Source organism: Manacus vitellinus, unplaced genomic scaffold (assembly GCF_001715985.3).
Source record: "Manacus vitellinus isolate BGI_N305 unplaced genomic scaffold, ASM171598v3 scaffold_30_pilon, whole genome shotgun sequence".
In the NCBI taxonomy this organism is placed as follows: domain Eukaryota; kingdom Metazoa; phylum Chordata; class Aves; order Passeriformes; family Pipridae; genus Manacus; species Manacus vitellinus.
Window position 1 is genome coordinate 2,129,763 of NW_021940291.1, and position 21,499 is coordinate 2,151,261.

Sequence of the window (21,499 nt, forward strand, 5' to 3'; positions counted from 1 at the left end):
CGACCGTGTTTGTACAGTTTGAGTCTTGCAGGCTGATATGACCTTCCAGATGTCTTTAAAACACATCACAAAGCAGCACAAAACTGCTGCTGTGGTCTGTGAATGTGAAATCTACTGTAGCTGGGCGGTGGTTCTGCAGGCTGTCCAGAAGTCAGGATCTTAAATCCTACCAGCAGCCTGTCACAGATGGTATGGCAGAGGGGAAAAAAGGGATTCTGAAATGCTGAGAGAAAAAGTAGGCCATGTAGTGCTGATCATGAAATAGCTGCCTGGATAGCAGAACTGTACATCTAACATATGCTGTAACTCAATATTCCCCAGCAAGTCAAAGGCCTCCACAAGTTAGTTATATTTGCCAAATGCCTTGTGGTTCGTTTTCCACCACTGACACAGGAGACTGTGTTAAGAAGAACATAGTCAGGACACCTCCTCAGAGTTGCTGTAGATTCACACAACATTGCATCTACAGAGGAAATGCGAACATATTACAAATATACACTAACATGACACAAGGGAAGAGATTCCATCTGCCCCGCTTGTGTCAGCTGGCTTAGCTCATTCTACCTCAGTCTTCCATCTCTCTTGACCATGAGTGCATCTTCCAGGTTTGTCCAGTGCATTAAAGAAATGAAACAAATTCAGGTACACCCTTCTGGAGCAGCCTCTTTACAAAGGTGAAGCTGTGTAGCAGTCTACAACCATTACAGTGCTGTCTCCTGGGCTTACAAACTGTATTAACTGCAAAGTACAAGCCTTAATTTGCTGCAGTTTATATAGAATTCTTTAAATGTAACAGTTGCTGCACCTCGTATCTTTGTCTGCACGTTTTACATGACCTACTGACCTTAATACCATCTCCAAGTCACTCATCTCCAAGTGTGACACCCATGTGTTTGCCCATTTGTCAGCTCGTCTACCCTGCCCAATGGAGTGGACACCCCCAAACTGCCCCCACAAAGGCTAACTAACAAACAAAAGGAGCACAGCACAGTCACAGCACCAGGGCAGTTCTCGTGTTTGGGAAGGAGATATTCTTCCCTCTTGTCTGCAGATTCATGTCCTTCCCTTCCTGCAAAAGGTACGGCCACTTCTTATTGTTCACTGGCCTCAGCTGTGAAGTCAAACACTCACTCAGATGAAAATTGCACCATTTTTCATGCTAATATTTCTAGTGCAATACAGTATTTTTTTTTTTTAAGTCAACTGCTAAATGGTCAGATCCCAAAGCCTCACTTCACATTGACTGCAGAAGTCACCTCAGAATCTCTAAGGCATAATGTGGGTGCTCCACACCTGTGCAGGTGGCTCTAGGGCATTGCTGTTCAAGAGCATATATTATTTCATCCTGAAACAAAGGCCCTAGTTACTTTCTACGTACACATTTAAGATATTTGTCTGAGAGGTATCTCAGTTCCTCCTACTTCCCTTGACCACATTAGCTCTTCATCTAACATTGAGAAGAGACAAAGTAAAGGAAAATCATGCTAAACTCTAAAGTAACTCTGCTTTCATTTGCCCGGCCTCTGCATGCTTCCCAAGAATCTTGGCCAATATCTTGGCTTTCAAAATGTGTTCTGGTAACTCACTATTTTAAGCTCTTATGATACCAGAGACAGAAAACTTCCCACAGTCATTTTGATACTGAAAATTCTCATGTGCCAGATATGGTCCATTTTGTGCTTTTTCAACACATGTATGACCCAGAGAGAGAGATCACAGCTAGAAAAGTCTTACCTCTGATGATCTCTTGGGAGATATTGCTAGCTTGAGACCCTTTACAGGTGACATTAGAACAAATCTAAAGCTATTCTACTCCATGTAAGGAGTACATGGGATACATGAGCCCCCTTGGTGGGATAGGTGAAAAATATCCATAAAATGAACAGCCTGGGTTAATTTGCTAGAAAAAAAAATTAGAGTAGTCTGAAGGTCAAATGGAATGAGAACATGTTTTTAATCTTCTTATCTACTTATAAATCACTGATATTTTAGGTCCACTAAAGTCATTTGTAGAGATTTTCACATAGCAAGCTGGCATGTCTGTTATATATTGACCTAAATTTACCTTCCATAATTTTGTGAATTCCCAGAATGGTATTTTAGATGTGGGCTGGTTTACCAGTATCTGGGCCTGTTACACTGCAAACCCTGGCACAACAAGTTTACAGGAAAATTCTGGTGGCTGAAAGATATCTATCAACAGTTCTTCAACATTTCTATGCCATTTTCCTCCAACAGATCCCTACCTAGTGTAAGATGTAGGCAGATAACACATTGAAGTCTCTGCCGAACTGAGGAAACAGTTAAACCCCCCTCTCATCTAAATTTTGGGATCAACTCCCTTCATCCTTTACTTTATATTGACTTAGTGTTTTTCCTCTCTTAGAAGCCTAGGTCCTTCTTCCATACACATGGACAGAAAGGTGGTTGTTTGGGGAGGGAAATGAAATGTGCCTGTAGTCTGCTTCATCTACTCCAACCACTGATAAGCAGCAGCATCTCAGGCTGGGTGAGTCGCCCTTTTTTCCTTTACATACCAATTTTTTTGCATCAACATATTTTTTTAACTAGCAGAAAGTATGCAATCTGGAGAAAGCAAATGAAACCCAAAACTTACCATCTGATTCGGAGGCTGCTCTGAAAATCAAGTAGCTGCTGGGAAGAGGCTGAGTGATTGAACCAACATTTTCTCCCTTTGGCCCCTGGAAATGCACACAGACACAAAGATGTAAGGCACAGAAGCTGCAATGGACTCTTCAATGTCTTTCTACCCTTCCCAGACAGAGTGTGCATGATTGTGATAGGAAAGAAGGAGAAGATGGAGTAATTTAGAAAGACTCACTGGTAATCATGACACTGCTGCTGCAGCTCCAAGGCAGTGACGAGCTCCTACGTAAATGGGGCTTGGTCTAACCTATGTTTAGCCCCAAACCTACTATGTTCATTCAGATCTTCAGAAATGGAAGGATCTTGTTGCTGTCATTTCGGACAAAACCAGTCAAATATTTTCTATTAGCCAATATTTTCTATTCTTTGTGCAAAACCTGAAAGGCCCATGTGCACATCTTACAAGCTCCACGAGGTGCACATGGACTTACAATGAAACACCTTTCATGCACCACCACAAAAGCAGCAGAGCCACACCTTGTGCTGTGAGTGCCTTGAGCAGAGAGGCAACAGCAGCTTTTCTGGAAGGAAACAAAGGGAAAACTCCATCCTGAAAACCTGTCTGTGGGAAAGGTGGAGACAGGCAAAACCACAGACTGAGGACCAGACGTCTCCCAGCACAGGCATATGCTGCAGGGTTGCAGTCCTTCACCTCTAAATCCTGAGCCTTTGAGAACCCTTATTCTATAGTGCCTGGGGTGATGGCCACCTCAGGCTTTGCATGTTTATGTTGCTTTTAGTTTAGAAGCTGTGGCAAAAGAAAACAGTGTCTTGTAAACCTCCTGCCATCATCCTTTCAGCATGACCCTCCAGAAATGATGCCCAGGGAGGCAGAGTCCACCTTGGATTAGGCACTTCCAATGGAGCCACAGGCTCCCACCTTGATCTCCTCTCTGTTTTCTCTGCTTTTGAACTACAGAAGCTGCTAAGAAAAAGCAATTCTGGTACCCAGTGAGCACAGCTTCATCCTCTACATGGTATGGACTTTGTGTCATAACCTGTCTGCAATAAACAGGGAACCCTCCTCTTCCATTGCATATCCAAAGTTACCCAGCCTCCTCCAGTTCCTTCTCTTCCTCACTTTGTAACAAAAAACACAAAAGCAGGTCCTTCTTCAAATATGCAGACATGATGTCAGAACTAAAAGCAGAGCAGAAAGCATCACCAATACTCGCATGCCCACTGTGACAACGGCAGGGGGGAACAAGCAGTTTTCTCCAGGATGCTCCAATACAGATCTCCTTGAGTTTCTAGGAAATACCACACGGTGCTGAAAATCTGTAGGCAGATTTCTGCAGTTTGAATATGACTCTTCTCCCTAACACAGGCCTTTATAGTATCCAATCTTGTCCCTTGAAAGAAGGATTTCTCCCTGGTATTAGTTTATAAGCACAGAACTGTGACCACAAGTGAAAACTGCTTCTGTACACAAGTGCCTCATAGTTAAATGGTGCTTTTAACTGGATTTTTGTTTTCAAGTTATACTCAGAAAACCAAAATTTGGAAAGAACGAAGAATGCAAGCATCAGAAAAACATAAAATTGTATGTGAGTGTACGCCACAAAGATGAAGTGCTGAGAAGACAGCAGTCTCCAGTCAAGCTTCTTGCCTTCCCATCTACGGGGTTCCTCTGCTGCCAGGAGAAACTGGGATCCTCGTTATTCACATTATTTTTCCCCTCCCCTCTCCCACAAGAGGTTCACAAAATTAAGACTGTTTAAAGGCTTAATAGGCAGGACTGGCAAGGTTGAGATTTGATTAGTAAACCAGAGCAGAGCAGCTTAAGACATTACTAGTGACATTAATGCAATCAGGCATCATTCCCCATGGCATTTTTCCTTTCAGTGGCTTGCAGCTGAGCAGGGTGTTTGAGAACTGTTGATAACACCATTAATTGTGTTTTCAGTGCAGAGGTTGATATTTGCTCTATTTGAGGAAAAAACCCACAACCAAACAGTACATATACAGAGAAACGATATCAAAAAAAAGGGGTAGATGGGAAAGAAGGGATAGCACATGGGAAGGAGGGGATAACACAAGATTTTAAGAGACATTTACGCATCTGGGTAAACTCAAGAACCAGCGAGGTCACTCTGTCAAGGAAACATGCAATAGTGAGGCATGTTCATATATGAAGGTGGCCATTTCCCACAGAAAGCAAAGAAAAGAGAGGAGGCCATAAAAATAAAGTCAACATCTGGACCGAGTAAATGATGTTCTGTATCTGCACAGCAGAGATAATGATGCTTTCTGTCTCCCAGCCTATGAGTATCATGTCTGTTTAGAGCCCAAGACCTCCAAGACAATGACCACCTCTCAGTAAAAGTGTTATCCCTGCTGCATCAGGACCCAGAGCTAAGCTGCAGCCCCCAGGCAGTACAGCTAATAAAGGATAACCTTCATCTCATTACTGTCTTTACATTTGATTTGTGAGTCAAAAGTCATTATCAAATAGGGGGGTGACTAGGCTTTGAAAAATTGAGTGGACTGACAGTTTTAGATAGTATGACATCTTGGAGAGCTATAAATCAAAGCTTAAAAAAGGGGGAAAAATCTCATTAACAGTATTGTGGATAACTGTAAGGATGAACACGAAACTGTATTCTAGAATGGAATAAACAACTGCAAAAGCAGAGGCACTAGCCCATTACTAGGACTTTTTCTTTAAAGGAATGACTTGTATTTCTTTAAAATCAACAAAATGAAAACTATATATATTCCCAGATGCAGTGGGTCTGACCCCTACCTACTTAGTGCTCTAAATAAATGTCAGAACAAGCTGCAGATAATGAAAGCCTTTCCACACCATGTTGTTCAGCCAGCTTCTGAGCAAGCTCAAAGGGAAACAAGACCTATTCCAGGACATTTTTTTGGGACAGCCAGGCAAACTCTGCAAGCTGATAGCCCTACACTCCCTCTGCGAAGCAAGAGGACAGACACCCACATAGGGTGGCATTCCCCAGTCTCCTGCAGTCATGTCTCTTCCCAGGAGCAGCATGGGATCACGCTGCCCTCACACAACAAACAAAGTGCCTCTGCAGCAGCATTTGGAACATGTGGGGCAACCTTTTCTTACTGCTGCTTGCACTGCTGGCTGATTTTGAGACCTTGGTAGTTTTGGCCTTGGATTTACAAAGGCCTGGGCAGAGCAAATAGATAAAAGGTCTAATTCATTTGCACTGCAAAGGAGTTTCAGGATAAAACTCTCAAAAAGCCAGGGAGGTGGTGTAGAATAAAGAACCTGTTCCCTGAGCAATACACTGCTAAGAGCTCTAGACCCCAGAGAACTTCACAGGAAAACAGTACCCTGGTACATGTATTTAGCTTTCAACTATAAGCAATGGCCTTACATTTCACCTTGAAAGGCGGCCCAAAATCTCACCCCACTCTAACCAAAGTTAAATGCCTGCACATCAAATTTACTTAGCTAGCACTACCATAAATTCCTATAGCAGTGTCTGAACCAGTCATCTGTTCCAGGGCTGAACCCTGTAGTTAGATCCAAACATACGCTGGGCAGCCAGGCCAACATGTACAAAGGTGTTCAATAATAAACACAAGTTAGCTGCAAGTCCCCTGATGGAAGTCAAAGTTGGACCATCAACTCTAGTCTGGACAATCCCCGAAAATTTCACAAGCCATTTTGGGCGAAAGTGAAAGTTGTTGATCCATGTTTTTCTATTATCTATTATCTATTATTTATCTATACATATGTTTCTGTTGTGATGGACAGTAACTTGGGCTTTTTGCTTAAGCTTAGGCTAATCTATATTTCACAAAAAATAGACCTTCTTTGCATAGTTATACACAACCAATTTAGATCAGACAATTCTCCTCCAGTTGCTTTAAAAGGAGGCTGTGAAATGACATAAAGTGAAACTATTTTTGGCGCTTTCAGCCTTAAACCGTTGTCAGAGTGCAGACAGCTTCTTTGACATCAAGAAGTTCACTGGTGGATTTCTTCTTGATGTATATTTTGGTGTTTACCTCATGGCTGAAAGCATCTATCACAGACAACAATCCAGGCTGAACTCAGGTTTCAGGGTATTTCCTAGTATGCAGCTCTAATATAGCTCTCTAAATATGTCTCAAGAGCCTTAGAATATTAGTTTGACTTTAAAATTTAAACCTCTTTGGATTTCCTCTAGTACACAAACACTTTCAGAGATACACTCCCTTCACATTTAATATACTAATTCCTATTTCTATCATGTATTTTCTCAAGAGACACAAAAATTAGATATACATACACACACTCAAATACATATAAATGTTGATAAAAACTTCTTTCTTTTGGATGCTTTATATCAAGGGCAGGGCATTCTAGCACAACACTTCAGATCTGTCAGCAACACTACTTTTCAGTACCTGACTGCACTTTTGATTCTATTTTTCCCTATCTCTCCTGACTGTGCTTCTCAGAAGAATTCACTTGACCTGTCAAATCACAAGGAATGCTTTTATTGACAGACAGTAAATTATCAACAACATTCTTGGGTGAAGGCTCTGAATTAAAAAACTCTCAAAACTGAATAAGAAGCAAGGTAGCAAAGAAACCCTTGGGACTTTGAGCAAAAACAATGCATCTAGGCACAAATCAGAGCTGAACTGCTGACAGAAATCAGCAGCTCTTATCCCTGGTTGTTGAGGTTAATTTTAATTCTCTCCTTCTACCTTATTAAAAATCAAAAGACTTTTTATAGTGATTGTACAGCTGTGTTTAAAACTGTTCAATTAACTGCACTGATGAGCAGAAGGGCATCTGCTTGATCTGCTCTCACAGGGCTTCCCTGTTTTGTTAGAACTTCTGATGCCAGTGACAAGTGTCTTCATTGCTCTTCCATGGGTCTTTCCAAGCACATTTACTCTGCTCACCACCTTGCAGCAAGGCACAAGCTTGTAATGCTTTATTTACACTCATGATATCTCCCAGAGAAATTATGTCTGCAATAACTCTGCCAAGTCACTGTTTTTAAGGGGGAAACAAGAGTTCAAGAACATTTAAGTTTTGTCTTCAGGGTATTTAATAGATGTGGCTCTCAGCACCTCTCAGGAGGTACTGGGATCTTCCTCTTTCCTTACAGGCATTAGATAATTTTTTTTCTTTTTTTGTCTATTCTTAAAGGGAAGAAGAAAAAGAAATGCAGCTCTTCAAAATTTGCAGGGAATTATTTTAAGATGTGTGAAAAACTATTCATCATTTGCATTACAGGGAGATCCAGAGGTCACTGCAGGAGCTACTGAATGTACAGGAAGAGATTGTCTCAGCCTGAAGAATAACTAAAAGTGAAGGGGAGAAAACCTCGCTATTTCCATTTCAAAGATGAGACAATGAAGGCAACATATCCAAAGTCACTCTTTTGTGGAACAGTCAAGGCTTGTGCAGACCACTGAGTTTCAAGTTCATTGCAAACAAATCCAAACCTCAGAAGCATTAGAAAAAAAAAAGTCAAATTATCAACCTGATGTTGTCACTTTGCCAGCCCTCTTCTAGTGTTGTGCAAAGCACTTGGTGCTTTGTGTGTCTGAGTTTTGGGGAATTTAGTTAATTGGGTCTATTCCTCAATTCCTTTTAAAGATGTAGGCCATGGTTTGATAAAACTTCTAGGGATTGATATTTTTTTCCTGAACTGGTACATTTCCCATTTCCTCAGTCTATGCATGCATCCATACACCAAGAATGACAAATCTCTGAACTAGTCACAAGGACTATGTTCCTCAGATGTCATATAATGATCAAGCTTCGGTGTCTTTAATCTTTTTAAGCAGTCAGTTGCTAACAGCAACCGAATAACTGCAAATCTAGATAACATTAGTGCTCAGAAACTTTGGTGACCAAGCAGAGGTTGTTCAACTCATCAGGATTGTTACCTTTACAGCCCAGATTGATTGATCCAAAGGATGAAAAAGTTTAAAGCAGAAGCCATCCTTTTTGGAAGGTCTCTCGATCAGCTCACAAGAATGGAGCAAGATTGTCCCAACCCACTGTCCGATCTTTGGCGTCTTATAAATCAGCAGCACTCCTGGTTTCAGGACACACCACAGTTTGGTCCAGCTCTTCAGAGTCCCACGAATCTGGATAAAAAGCAGGGAGAGGACAAAAAGTTACACTTAGGTTGCTCCTTCAAAGAAAACCAGCATTTATTCAGTATTTATACAGTACTTCCAGTATGTTTATTCCAAGGCCACACCACACGTCCTAAGGAAAATACACTGTGTTATCTGAGCAGTCCTAGGGATCTCATAGCAAAACCACAGACCTTGCAAACCTGAATATCAGAATCTAGCTTTCATATTTTTGTTACTGGCTTAGTGTTCTTCATACTTTTATTACTACCTTAGTGTTAGCAGCTTGATTAATTTTTCAGGCAATCAGCACTGCTGGCCCATATAAGAGTGATCTGTTAATAATCACAGAGGACATGCCAATTAGAACATTGCATATAAAAATGTTATAGCTAGTCTAACTTGACTTATAAGTCATTTTAATAGTGTTCTGCAGAACACAGCTATTAATGGGTTTTGTCAAATACCCAATTTTTAAAAGTACCGTCTCCAGCTGGTTTACTTCTCTGTCAAGCTCAGTGCAGCTCTCTCTTGTATAAAAGACATTAAATCTGATAGAGTATATTAAAGATAACATCTTTAAGAATGAAGAAGCTTCTCAGTAAGGTTAGATCTTGCCTAAGGTCTTCTTGCTTTCAATGTACATATGCCAAAACTCAAGTCTTATGTCAGCGTTCTGTTTTTGTGGCCCAGCACTATATGTTGCTCACCAGAAAATTCCAGCCACAGCAAACATGCAATAGGTGTTTTTTATTTTAAAAAAATCTCAATATTTATCCATCATTAACAGTAAACACTATGGAAACACTCTTTTGCCAATCTAATTTCTCAAATAAACTATAAGCATGTCACTTTTCCAGCCTCTAATACTGATTGTAGAACAATGTTGAAGGTTTCTCACATCGGTCAAATGCAATTGTATTGTTTCACAGAATCACAGAATCAGCTAGGTTGGAAAAGACCTCTGAGATCATCGAGTCCAACCTATGACCTAAGACCACCTTGTCACCTTTGGAAATTAAGTTCTGCCAATAGAAAAGGGGCAACCAATTCACCACTATTTGAGAAGACTAAATGGCCCCAAAGGAGGAGAAAAGCAGTGCTCAGAGGTAACATCGCTCAATGTCAATCCAAATCTACTTTGCCACATACAAAGTTTCAGGACTTCAATGAGAAGCTGTCACTACTTCAGCCTGTGCACAAGAAGAAATTACAGTTGTCATCAGGTCCAATACATTTAATTCTGTGCCATGACAACATAAACTCCAACTGTCAATAGGACAAGCTGTATCTGCCCAGGCTGTTTCCTGTCTACTCCCTCTTCAGTACAGAACCACATCTATGGGAAGAGGCCAACAGACACTTTCAGAGAGGAACAAAGAAAGAAACATCATCACTTCTATTTGCACTCTGCACTTTTTGAGACCTTATTGCTGCTTAAGGACATGGAACAGATGGATTGAGTTAGGTTAAGACGGAAGGTAAATATTCCACATAGTTCCACTTTTATAGCAGTTATTTAAGTACAGCTTTACAGCAACTTCAACTCAAAATTATTCAGTCTTCCTTCACTCAAAAAAGTGCTTGTGCATAAGTGTCAGACACATTGACTACTTCTCACTTCTTTTTCCCTACAGCTTGAGAAGCAATGGTTTGTATTAAATACCTTCAGCCAGTCTGCTGTGATCACTACACTGGGATCCTTCAGAGCACTGAAGAGTTGTTTGGTAGCTCTTTTCTTCTCCTGTCTGTAATTTTTTTTCTGTACCTGGTTGAGAACAGAGAAAATATAGCTGCTGTAATCACAGCCTTTTTGGGGGAGGAAGGAACATAATGCATTAAGGACAGCTATGTATAGCACAGCTAGAACTTGACCCAGCACAGGTTCCCCAGAAATGAGCACAAGGAAGAACAAAAACAGGCATTCTCTTTGCCCCTGAAGTTTCACTAAACATAACCTAGTTTGTCTTTTCTTTAGGGGGAATGGAAAGAGGTTGAATACCCAGTCCTCCTCACCCTCAAATTCAAGATATTAAATCTCATTTCACTCAAAGCAAATTATTTATATTTAGGTTTGGTAGACAAGCAAGTGTTTGAGCTGTAATTTGCTCAGATTGCCTAGGCAAACCCTTCCTAACAAAACCAGTGAAGGATTACAATCCTCTTGAGGTGCCTAATGGCTCTGGAACATACAAACATAGTGAAATAATTACACTGATCTGTTCTGCTTTCAGTACATAATCTAATCCTCTATATAGAGCCTGTAAATGCCCTTGGCCTATAATGACTCCTACAAGATTCAGAGGCTTCTCTGGGTCTTGGGAAATGGCTCCAAGTAGTTCCAGTGGTTTGTTTGGAAGGTACTATTTGTTTTGTAAAAGAAAGTCAGCTGAGGCTGACTTGGCTGCTTTGCACATACCTTCAGTGTTTCCTTCTTCATGAATTTGGCTGTGGGAGACACACACTCTTTGTCAGACCCATTGCAAAGCTTATATTCAATCTAAAAAAAGAGGGAGAGAGAAAATAGAAATGTGTTAACATGAAGATGTTTAAGTTATGTTCTAATAAGAGTTGTTTATATCTTTTGGGAGCTGATTGCAGATTTCAGCAGCATAACACTAAGCAGGTGCACAAAATGCATACCTGCAGTGCAGTCCAAACTCCCTTCTTATACTCATATCTGGCTGGAAAATTCCCCACCAAATTTTCTTGATATTTCTCCCATGCAGTCATTAATTTTGGTTAAAAAAACCCAACCAAACAACAAACAAAAAACAACAAACACAAAACCCCTTAAAAAACTCCATCCAATAAAACAAAAAAACCCCAATAAAATCAAACCAAAACAAAAACTTATTCCTATCTTTGAAAACTACTCATCTCTTCTCAGATCTGAAAGCATTTCAATTACTGGAATAAAAATTATGGGGAATCTGTTATAGATCTTTCAGAACTAGACTTGATACTGGCAATGACTGTTGCCTTAGCTGAAATGTCCAGAAACAAGTGGGCAAAAAATTACTTAATAATGTTATAGATAATACAGGAAATCACCATCGTCTTGGCCTTGCAAAGCAAGGCACAAAATATATACAGTCACTTCAAATCATGTTTGATACTGTCAGGGTTGTTTAAATTCACTCTCAGAGGCTACTGATCTCATCACTGTGCTGACATGCTGAAAAAATGCTTTACTTCTGTTAGACATAATCACAATATTACTGTTACCAAAATAAAATACACTTAGAAAGTACAGCTCTCTGCAGTCCAGCTCACAACAAAGACTCCCACTTGGACAGGTATTGTCAGCAAGTTGTCAAAAACCTAGGGAGGGTTAGAGGTGTGAGAATTATGGTACACTCTGGACTCTGCTACTTTTTATGTGACCTTGGGGAAGTTACTTTCTTCCTCTGTACCTCTCTTCCTTCCAGCCTTTAATGTGTCTGATACATTCAGACTGTGATCTTCTGGGTCAGGCACTGTCTCTCCAACTTATGCATGACAGTTTTATAAAAAAAAGTTCAGCCCTTGGACACCTTGATTTAATGAATATGACAGAAAAATGAGCTGTACTAAGAAAAAAATGTATCAAATATACTTCCCACTTATAAAATTACTGCTATGATGTGAAACAAACCCACTGGGCTCTCAGACTCTCTCCTTTATGTCATGAGTTGATGTGATCATTTTACAGTGCCTTCATTTCGAGAGACCCACTTTCTTTTTCCCTCCCAGTGACACAGAAACCTCTCAGGCTACTACAGCCACAAACTATGCTGAACCTTAGTGTGAGCAGAAAAATATTTAATGACAGCCAGATCAGTCCTTTTCACATGACTCAGAAAAAAAACACACAAATGCATGACCAGATCACAGCAAACAGGCCGTCAGCTGTGCTTTGGAGACTGTGGCAGGAACAGAAATGGGAGATAAGGGAGCATGCTCAACTGACCAAAACCAGTAGATGACGCAGGATTAGAAATTATGGGCTGAAGGTGCTGTTTGCAACAGAGCCACAGTCACTGTAGAACCTGTTACTTGTTCTCACCCTTGTAGTAGTTTTTCACTAAAAACAGAACTACATGTAATACTTAAGAATAGAGAAATGAAAACTTTATGATGGTGCGTAAAGACCAGTGAGGTCCCTGATTGGACTGTTTAGTTTAGAAGTCAACTTGGTTCCACTCAAAGAAAATGCCACTATTCAGTATTTGCCATTTTTGTTTTCACAGAAAGCTAAGCCTGCCTCCTCTGCCTGCAATGCAATCTCTGATGCATATTTTGTATTTCTGTGCTTGAGACTTCACGGTAAGAACACAAGATTTATGGTGGGGACCTCTGCACAGATATGACATCTGAGCAGAGACTTGTGCCCACAAGGTCTTTGTCACATTTCAAAGGGCAGTAGTAGGCATTTGGGAGATATGCTATAAGCCTTTCTTTATGAAGAAACATTTCCAAGTGCTTAAATGTCTCTGAGTAAGAATCCATTCGAATTATTAGGAGATTATGCTTTCATGATTTGAGACATGTCCTCTGAAACCAGTCAGAAGAATTCTCCCCCTTTCTCCCAATTAGCAGGAAGAATGTCCTGTCCTTGAGCCAACTGTTTATTAGTAATTTCACTCCCTCTGGCCTGAGAGATCAGACACAGAGAGAAACACCGTGTACTATTCCTCATTAGCCAGTGTGAGAAGCAGAAAAAGGACAGATGTTCCCAAGATTCTAGGAAACACTGCTCAGGTGCCTGCAAAGCATCAGGATACAAAGAATGCTTTTTGTTCAACTAAATAAAACAAACTACAGTCCTTTGTTGTCTAGACAATTACACCTTAGCACTTATATAAAGAATAAAATTTTGCCCCTTAAGCTCATTTAGCTTGGGGAAATTTACTTGCAGATGAATTCAGAAAGGCTTCCAAAAACCACTGCAAACCTGAGCCCTAATCCACTGCTCATGGGGAACCAGCACTGACACAGACAGAGGCGCTTTCACTGCTCTACCAGCCCCACCTGCCTCCTCCTTGAAGTCACTCTGGGTCATGCTAAAAATAGAGTTAAACAACCACAAGACTTCAAACCTGGGGTGTTCACAGAGACAGACATTGATTCTGACTCTTCGCGAGAGCTGACTCGTAGGTCCATGACGAAGGACAACACCGTGTGCCCAGCGCCAGCCAATACTGCTATGCCTGTCATAAAACCACAGCACATAACAGCTGATGAAGGGATAATCTCCCCTTACACCAACACAGTCTTTAGGAGCTCAATAAATACAGTGAAACTTGTCGGAAACCACAACAAACTGGTCCTTCTCTTGGTTAAAGAAGCTGGATGAGCAGCCCAGGGGGCTGCTGTAGTGGGCTCCTGAACTGCTGTGCTGCTTCCTTCAGGCATTTCCTCCCCCATGTTTGGGCTACACCTGGACATGCTGAATCTGCACACCTTGCCTGTAAAGGGAAACACGGCCACAGGGATGGTGCACACTAAGACAGGCTTAAGAATACGTGAGAAAGAAGCAGCAGCGTAGGTCCTTCACTGCCTGCATAGGAATTTCTAGGCACAGGAAAACAAATATCTGTGCTGCTCTGTCCCAAAAACTGTAATGTACCTACCAGTTGGGTGATGAATACCACAGCTCCTCGAGATGGTTGCAAAATGCTTTATGAAGAGAGAGAAAATATTACTATAACCACAGCTAGGAGCTGTGGACAAGCTTCCAGATGTGCCTGACCTGGAACTTTTGACACTGTTCCCCAGTTGCTTTTTAACTGATTGATTCTCCCTCCTGATTTTGCCTCTTGTTATGCTTATGAGGATGCATCACCACATATTCTAAACAGCAGTTTGCTGGCAGGTGATCTCCAGGTTTACAGAGTGAAGGGTTTAAAGTTCCTCTTTTTCCCAGGAAAGGTGGGATCTAAGCCCCCAGGACAACATAACATAGGCCTCCATGCTGTTGACAGTAATGATAGTTCCTTTAGGTTTAACCTGATAAGTGACTTGAAGAAATATGATTTCATGTTTTTGCATTAATCTGTCCTAATAATTTTGATTGTACTTTGTGGTACATATAAGATTCAATTAATTTGGGCCATCAGCTCTAAAGATTCCCTAGACACAGCAAGGTCTGAGGCACATCAAGAGCATTTAATGATGTCTTTCTACTACCCTGCCATTCTCAGCCAGGCAGAAAACTAAGAGAAGCCATTTGTCATCACAGCAAGTCTTTCAAGGGTGCTGGGATAACACTTGTGCAGGATATCAGAATCTGGCCCTCTCTCTGTGCAGCAACATGAACAATATTTACCAGATATGAGACTTCTTAAAATGGGAAGGTTAGAAATTGGTGTCCTTGTTAAAGGAAGCCACTGGAGTATTCTAATAAGAAAGCAATAGGTATGTTTCCATATACAGGTTCTCATAAGGAGGGAAGACTGTTAATGTGCCAAAAACTTTAACCAGAGTTTATGGCAGCACTTGCAGGGGCAGGAAACTGTTGTCCCTTTTCAGTTCTCTAACCAAATCTGTCCTTTCCAGGACTGAGTGATGACCTTGCCAGCTAACAATGGCTTGTACTGTACTCAAAAACATACTTTTTATCCCAGTTATGTTTCTGTTTCTTTCCATCTCAGTCATGGAGCTCTGCAGATTCACTGCTGACTGTTAGCAGTCATCACAATAGCCTCACACTTCTGCCAGACTTTGTAAGAGAGCATACAGAGTCCTAACAATAGGGCTGTTCTAATCCAGTGTCTTTTGGGTGACTTCATTTCTAAGAGGAATCAAATCATTTCACAGAAAACCAGTCTGTGATCAACTCTGGCGTGGCGGATGCCAGCCCATCAGCATGCCATCCATGCCTTGGATAACAGCAAGAGGAATATCCTGTTATTTAGTGCAAGCAATCCTTGCTGCACAATAGACAGAATTATTCCAAATGAGAAACATTTACATAAAGTCATTCTCAAGCTGTGCTCTGCATATTAACAGCAGTGACAGCTTAGAAGTTGCCCTTTTGTGTTCTTTGCATCCAAGTGAGAGAAAGACAAGACCAGATGGGAATTTGAAGGCAGAGCAAAAGTAGCTGAGGTCATAAGTTATGCTTCACTAAAGCAATAGGAGACGTGCCCTTGGTCACAGGTAATTTCTCCAGTATCTTTTCCACATATAATCACTAAAAAACTTGATCACACAAAAAATAAAAAAAAAAAAAAAAAAAAAAAAAAAAAAAAAAAATCAAACAAAAGTTCCTGACATAGTATAAAAACTATGGAAAAGCTGCATTTATTAGCTTCATTAGAAGTGAGAAACTCCTTGTTACTGATGTGAATATTCACATATATCTCAACCAAATTTAAGCAATTTTGGTTTCAATTTATTATAGGCAGTTCTTTTAAAAAACTTCTTACTGTTGTTGTGAATTAACAGCTCATCCAAAGCACAGTAGAATCAGTGAAACAATTCTTACTGGCAAACAAGCTTTGCATTAGGAAAGATTACCCTTCAATTGATATGCCGTTTTATAGCAAGCTGAATAATCTTCACCTAAAACTTTCCAGTCTGAAATAAAAAAAATAAAAACACAAAAATCCCTCTTATTTCAACAATGTTACAAAGATATGGCAACTGTGTTTACAACTCTGAAAAAGCACAATGATTAGCACAAACTGAGAAGCCTGAACAAATAAACAGTTGACATGACAGCAACATCTGGGGAAAGTCACTGGTGAAATTCAGCTATCCAAGCAACTCCAAATATCAAGTTATACTACTGCTTAGTTAAACACTTTGTTCCACTGCATTGAATTATAGTAAATAAAGAACAAGTCACAGACCTCATAGGATTTCTATTTGATCATTTAGATGTGCCCTGCTTGGGAAGATCATTCTACAAGTTCAGAATATTTATAGAACATCTGAGCCGAGATAGGAAGTTGCACACTGAGAAAAATGCTGTTTGATATATTACAGATACAGTGCCACACAGAAAGCTGAAGCAAAGTTTTGCTTTCCCCTTCAGCTTTAGGCACATCTTTTGTTCCTAGGCTGAGCTTAAACAAAGAAAGTAAGCAATGAAAAACAACTGGACCTGTGGTTTAATGTAAGTTTTGCTAAATTGTTTAGTAAATCATTTCAATTTCAGCACCTCCATTTACTCTCATCTTCTCCATCAGAAACACCAGAATAAGGAATCATGATCACATAACCCAAGGACATGATAGGACTGCTTGTGGCCTACCCAAAACTATCAACTTTGAGACTTCTTTTCTGCAAACAGTTACTGCTGTCTAAATTCACCTCTGTGAGGCATCTGGGAGTGTCAGAGCTTGTGTGCACCAATACAAGTTACAAAACATGGAGCATCCCTACTTCTCAGTGCAAAACCCCATCCCTTCTCCATGTGATTTTTCCAGGATATTCCAGGCTACATCTCTGCTCATTTTAAATCAGCTGCAAAGTCCCCTGTGGACAACAGTGATTACCCTAAAGTACTGCACATAGTGGAATTGAAGAAACAAGGTATATCAAGCCAGGGCACAGGAACTGAGTGTAAGTCTTGATAGAGACAACTAGCTGCAAAATAATAGCATCCATAACAATGAGAGTATGAAGTATGGTAATGAAAAGCCAGCAAGGGTCCAGTTGAGCATAACACCACCTAGAAGCACTAGATTCTCCTACAAAGCCATGCTCAACACACACAGGGGATGTTTCACTCCTGAATATCTAAAAGGTGATCCCTGCAAAACTGTATCTGTCTGACAACTGATTTCTTGGTTTGCTGGCTAAGGGAGAACAGAAGGAATGGTACCCTTGCCGGTTGCCACATTTGTAAATGATCTTTCATGGTGGTCCCAAATGTAACCATGTCTTGAGTTACCTCAGAGGTTAGGAGCATGATTCATAGATCTAGAAGAGTAAATTCAAGACAGCATGGGAACTGCAGCTTAAATCTCAAATGATCGGTATGAGCTGTTTCAAACTACTTTTGTCTGAAATAAATTTCTAACAGTCAGTGAGATTCATATTTCAGATTACAAATCACACAATAAAGGCCTGAACAATTCAGGCATGTAGAAAAACTCATTCACAACGCATTACCCTCACATACATCATATAACTGTGCACGCAACAGCCACACTCCTACAGCTTTATAGACTTCACTGTGGCATTAGCAAGGGACTGGAAAAGTGAAGTACCACTGAGATCCAGCTTCAAGATTATTCTCACTATCCCTTAAAATACACCTCAATTCTTTGTGGGCCCTGCATCATACCAAGAGACTCCAGCTGCCCTCCATCCAGTAGAATTAATAGGTAAGCACAGGAAAGGAAGAAAAAGAATGTGGCACTGCATACTGTAATAAAAGGTGCCTTATAGGACTCTGACAGTGCTGAATGAGTCACAAAATGAGAGAAAGGAGTTTCCTGTCATTATCAGGTGTGTGCTAACTGTACTACCTGTCTGCCTGATGAGCTTGAGGCTTGGTTATACTTTTACACCCAACTATGAGTACTGGTCCCAGAAAACAATGCTAAAGGGCTCTAAAAAAGAGAGAAACTATTATGAGAAACAATCTGAAATAAATAAGATAATAATTTTTTCCCCTTGGTAAAGGACATAAAAGAAACTCGGCTTAAAAAATTAAGTAGGAGAAAATATGCTGCAGGAAAGTTAGCAATGTAATATGTAGCTGAACTGTGCCTTAAATTTGTTTTAATAAAATACGGGGTGAGAAGCCACAACTGAAATCAGAAATATATATTAGTGCTAAGAACCACACAAACATGCTGAAAGCAAATATTCCAGCATCAAATATTTGACTGTCTGTACAGATATGACAACTGGGACACGTTCACACCTCGGACATAAGAGAGCAGTCCACCTGTGAGCACAGGGCTCTGTGGTTGCAGTCACGTGGCTGCACAGGTCACAAGTTCACAGACATTTATAGGGTTTTTATAATATATTCTCTCTGCTAACCTTGCAAACCTGCAGCCTGTTCCACCATGCAATGTGGATATGGCCTGAGTGAACAAAATGTAAAGCTGTTTCCACCTTACTGATGAAGATGTGAAACAAAAAAACAATTAATCTGCCCTAGGAAGTGCAGGGAATCCAAGGAAGAGTTGGGAATTTGAGGTTATCTAAGCCCCAGTGCAGGGATTGAATCACTCGACTGGCTTTCCTTTCCTTCTCATTACTGAGTGAAGAGTCAATGTGGTGTGGTACATCAAAATAGTGCTGCTGAAAGAACATTGATTTCCAACAAGGTTTGTTATATTCACTGTGCCAAAAGAAGGGCAAGTATTCATGGCACGGATCTGTTACCTACAACATTTACTTCTGAATCCGTTAATTAAACCTGCACATCCTACGGTTCGGTTTCTAAGAATTATTTCCCCCCTGCTATCAGGAACCTAAACATGACCCAATTACCACACACTCTTCCCTTTGATTCAAGTAGGTGGAATCACTATTTATTTTTAAACTGAAAGAGTGTGACCGATCCCCGCTTGCAGTTCTGCACACCTGACAGTAAAGTTTCATTTTAAAGCATTATAGCTGAGTGGATGTGAAAAATTACATATTAAGCAAACTGACTACCAGTTTGCCTAAATTTTTAAGGTACAAGTCATTTCACAGTAAGGGACCCCCTACTGTCACTGATGTTGCAAAGCTTGACAGAAGACAAGTTACATGGCTGGAGAAGAGCAAGGTAGTGTATATAACAGCAAGGTGAAGCAGAGTGAAGTGAGAATGAAAAATGCTACAGTACAGGTTCAGTGAGGCAGAAGGTCTCCAAATCAGACATGATGTGTCTAAGCAGAACATTTGGGCAGGAAAGAAACACCTAGCCCTGGCCCATTCAGTAGCCAAAGCAATTGCAACATTGCAAACGAGTAAGCAAGTTGAAGTTTGGTGTTTTGGTATTCTCATATCTGTTTTTAGTCCACTGATGTTTCAGAGCAATTCTGACTATTGTAAAACCAAAGGCTTAGGTTAGTGAAAGCAAAGTTCATGTCCAGACCCCCACTTATTTTGAATCACAAATCTGATGCAGTTGTTTACTGTTGTGCATTTTCTCTTAACTCTTCTTAACAATTACTCTTGACACCACCAAAGAGAGACCCACCAACAGCTCTCCAGTGCACACAAAGCATGGCAGAAATCTAGGTGGGTACCCAAATTTTCCATGGGTACTTCTCCTTTCAAAAACACACCTATGGAGACTAATTAGCAAGGCAGGCCCAGAGGCTGGGAAAACACAGCTAAGCCATGCTCTCAACCCAGAAATCTGTCATAAATACATTCCTACTCTTGGATTCATCCTGCATCTCAGAAATCAAACTCCCTTTTGGACAGCATTTCACTGCTCTGAGTTGTCCTGTCCAGAAAAAGTCCTTCTTCTTTACATTCCTAAGTCATTACAAAATTCAACGACACTCCTTGTAAGGCGTGCAAAACATCTAGCTTTAAAGCAGCCCTGGATGCAGTTACCTGGTCCTTGGGCTTCTCCACTGCCAGGATAAGTGGGAGGCTGATCTTCCTAGAGGAACCTGCCTGAAAAAGCAAAGCCAAGGTTGGTTTGCAGTTTGCCAGGTTCCCGCAATAGCAGAGGACATGTACACGAGTCCTTGTTCCATACTCTCAGAGCTCCTCTCATCACCATCTCCCTGTGCTGACCTCTGCCAGGGCATCCCAGGAGAACAACCTGCAAGCTCCAGGCGAGTGTAGACAAATGTACTGGAAGATGCAGAAACTATTTTCATGTCTAATAAGAAATCACTTGTCTGCAGCTGTTTCTCTCATGCTATATTTTCATTTCAGCTGGTGTCACTTGCATTTTACAGCTTCGTAGTTCAATAAATGTAGTTAAAAATTTATTAACTGGTCTTGCTTCTGTTTTTAGTTACCCTCCAGAAACATGTTAGGGATCTGCAGCCAAAAAAGCCTGTACATGAATCTCAAAGCCAGATCTAATTTATAAGATTGATTCCATCTCCACAGGAAATCAAACCCAAGCACTCCATAACTCTTGATGTAGAGGCAGGTTTTGAACACCAAGACTCAGAGGCTTTAGATCCAGTTTTATCTCTCTGTAACAAGCTGGATGGAAAAGTTGTGTTCAGGAAATATTGGTTAGTTTGTGTTCCCCTCCTGTTACACTACTTCCCAAAGCTCTCTCCCAGGATCTCGATTCACAGTTTCAGATGCTATGCACTACACTAAATACTACAGTTTTCTCTTCCAAAACAATTAAGGTTCATGATGACTTGCTGATCAGGAACAGCAGGAGACACCTCTGCTGACAAAATCAACCTTTCAACCATAATTATTCATATCTAATTACACTGCCAAACGAGGCCCAATTAAACAGGGTTCTTCTGCGGTAGGTGCAATCAAGTCAGAGGAAAGTGTAGACTTCTTTGTCATCCCAACCATGCAAAAACACTCATTTTCTTTCTCTCAAAACATGCACACATAGTTCCTGCAGGAACAGAGGGAGAGGCTTTCTCAATGACTTAAAAACAAGAGAGTAAGAATGATTAATAACAGCCTGAGAAGAAATGAAAGCAAGACAGGGAATGGAACCCTATCCCAGAGTACCTTGCTAATCGAGTTTGGAGTCTGTGGTGTCTCATCCTTCAGTGCTGATGGGCTGTTTCCTTCCACCTCTTTTCCTGCAACAAAAAAATGTAATTCAAAACCAGAGAAATTTCGTGCAAAACCGTGGCTCGTCATGGCTTTAGAAAGGACT

The 21,499-nt window shown here is 40.7% G+C and overlaps 1 protein-coding gene across 4 annotated transcripts in view; it reads right to left on the bottom strand.

Moving 5' to 3' along the window:
• OSBPL5 (oxysterol binding protein like 5) overlaps positions 1-21,499 on the bottom strand; it is a 176,504-nt gene that overhangs the window by 34,985 nt on the left and 120,020 nt on the right. For 3 of the 4 annotated variants that reach the window (XM_018076109.1, XM_018076111.2, XM_018076110.1), the window contains exons 3-8: positions 21,349-21,422; positions 20,239-20,301; positions 11,153-11,233; positions 10,400-10,501; positions 8,539-8,742; positions 2,618-2,702 (exon numbers count right to left, since the gene is read on the bottom strand). In XM_018076109.1, the coding sequence (XP_017931598.1) occupies positions 2,618-2,702; positions 8,539-8,742; positions 10,400-10,501; positions 11,153-11,233; positions 20,239-20,301; positions 21,349-21,422 (609 nt within the window). The remainder of the gene's footprint in view (positions 1-2,617; positions 2,703-8,538; positions 8,743-10,399; positions 10,502-11,152; positions 11,234-20,238; positions 20,302-21,348; positions 21,423-21,499) is intronic. The other variant, XM_018076112.1, reaches the window with a different exon arrangement.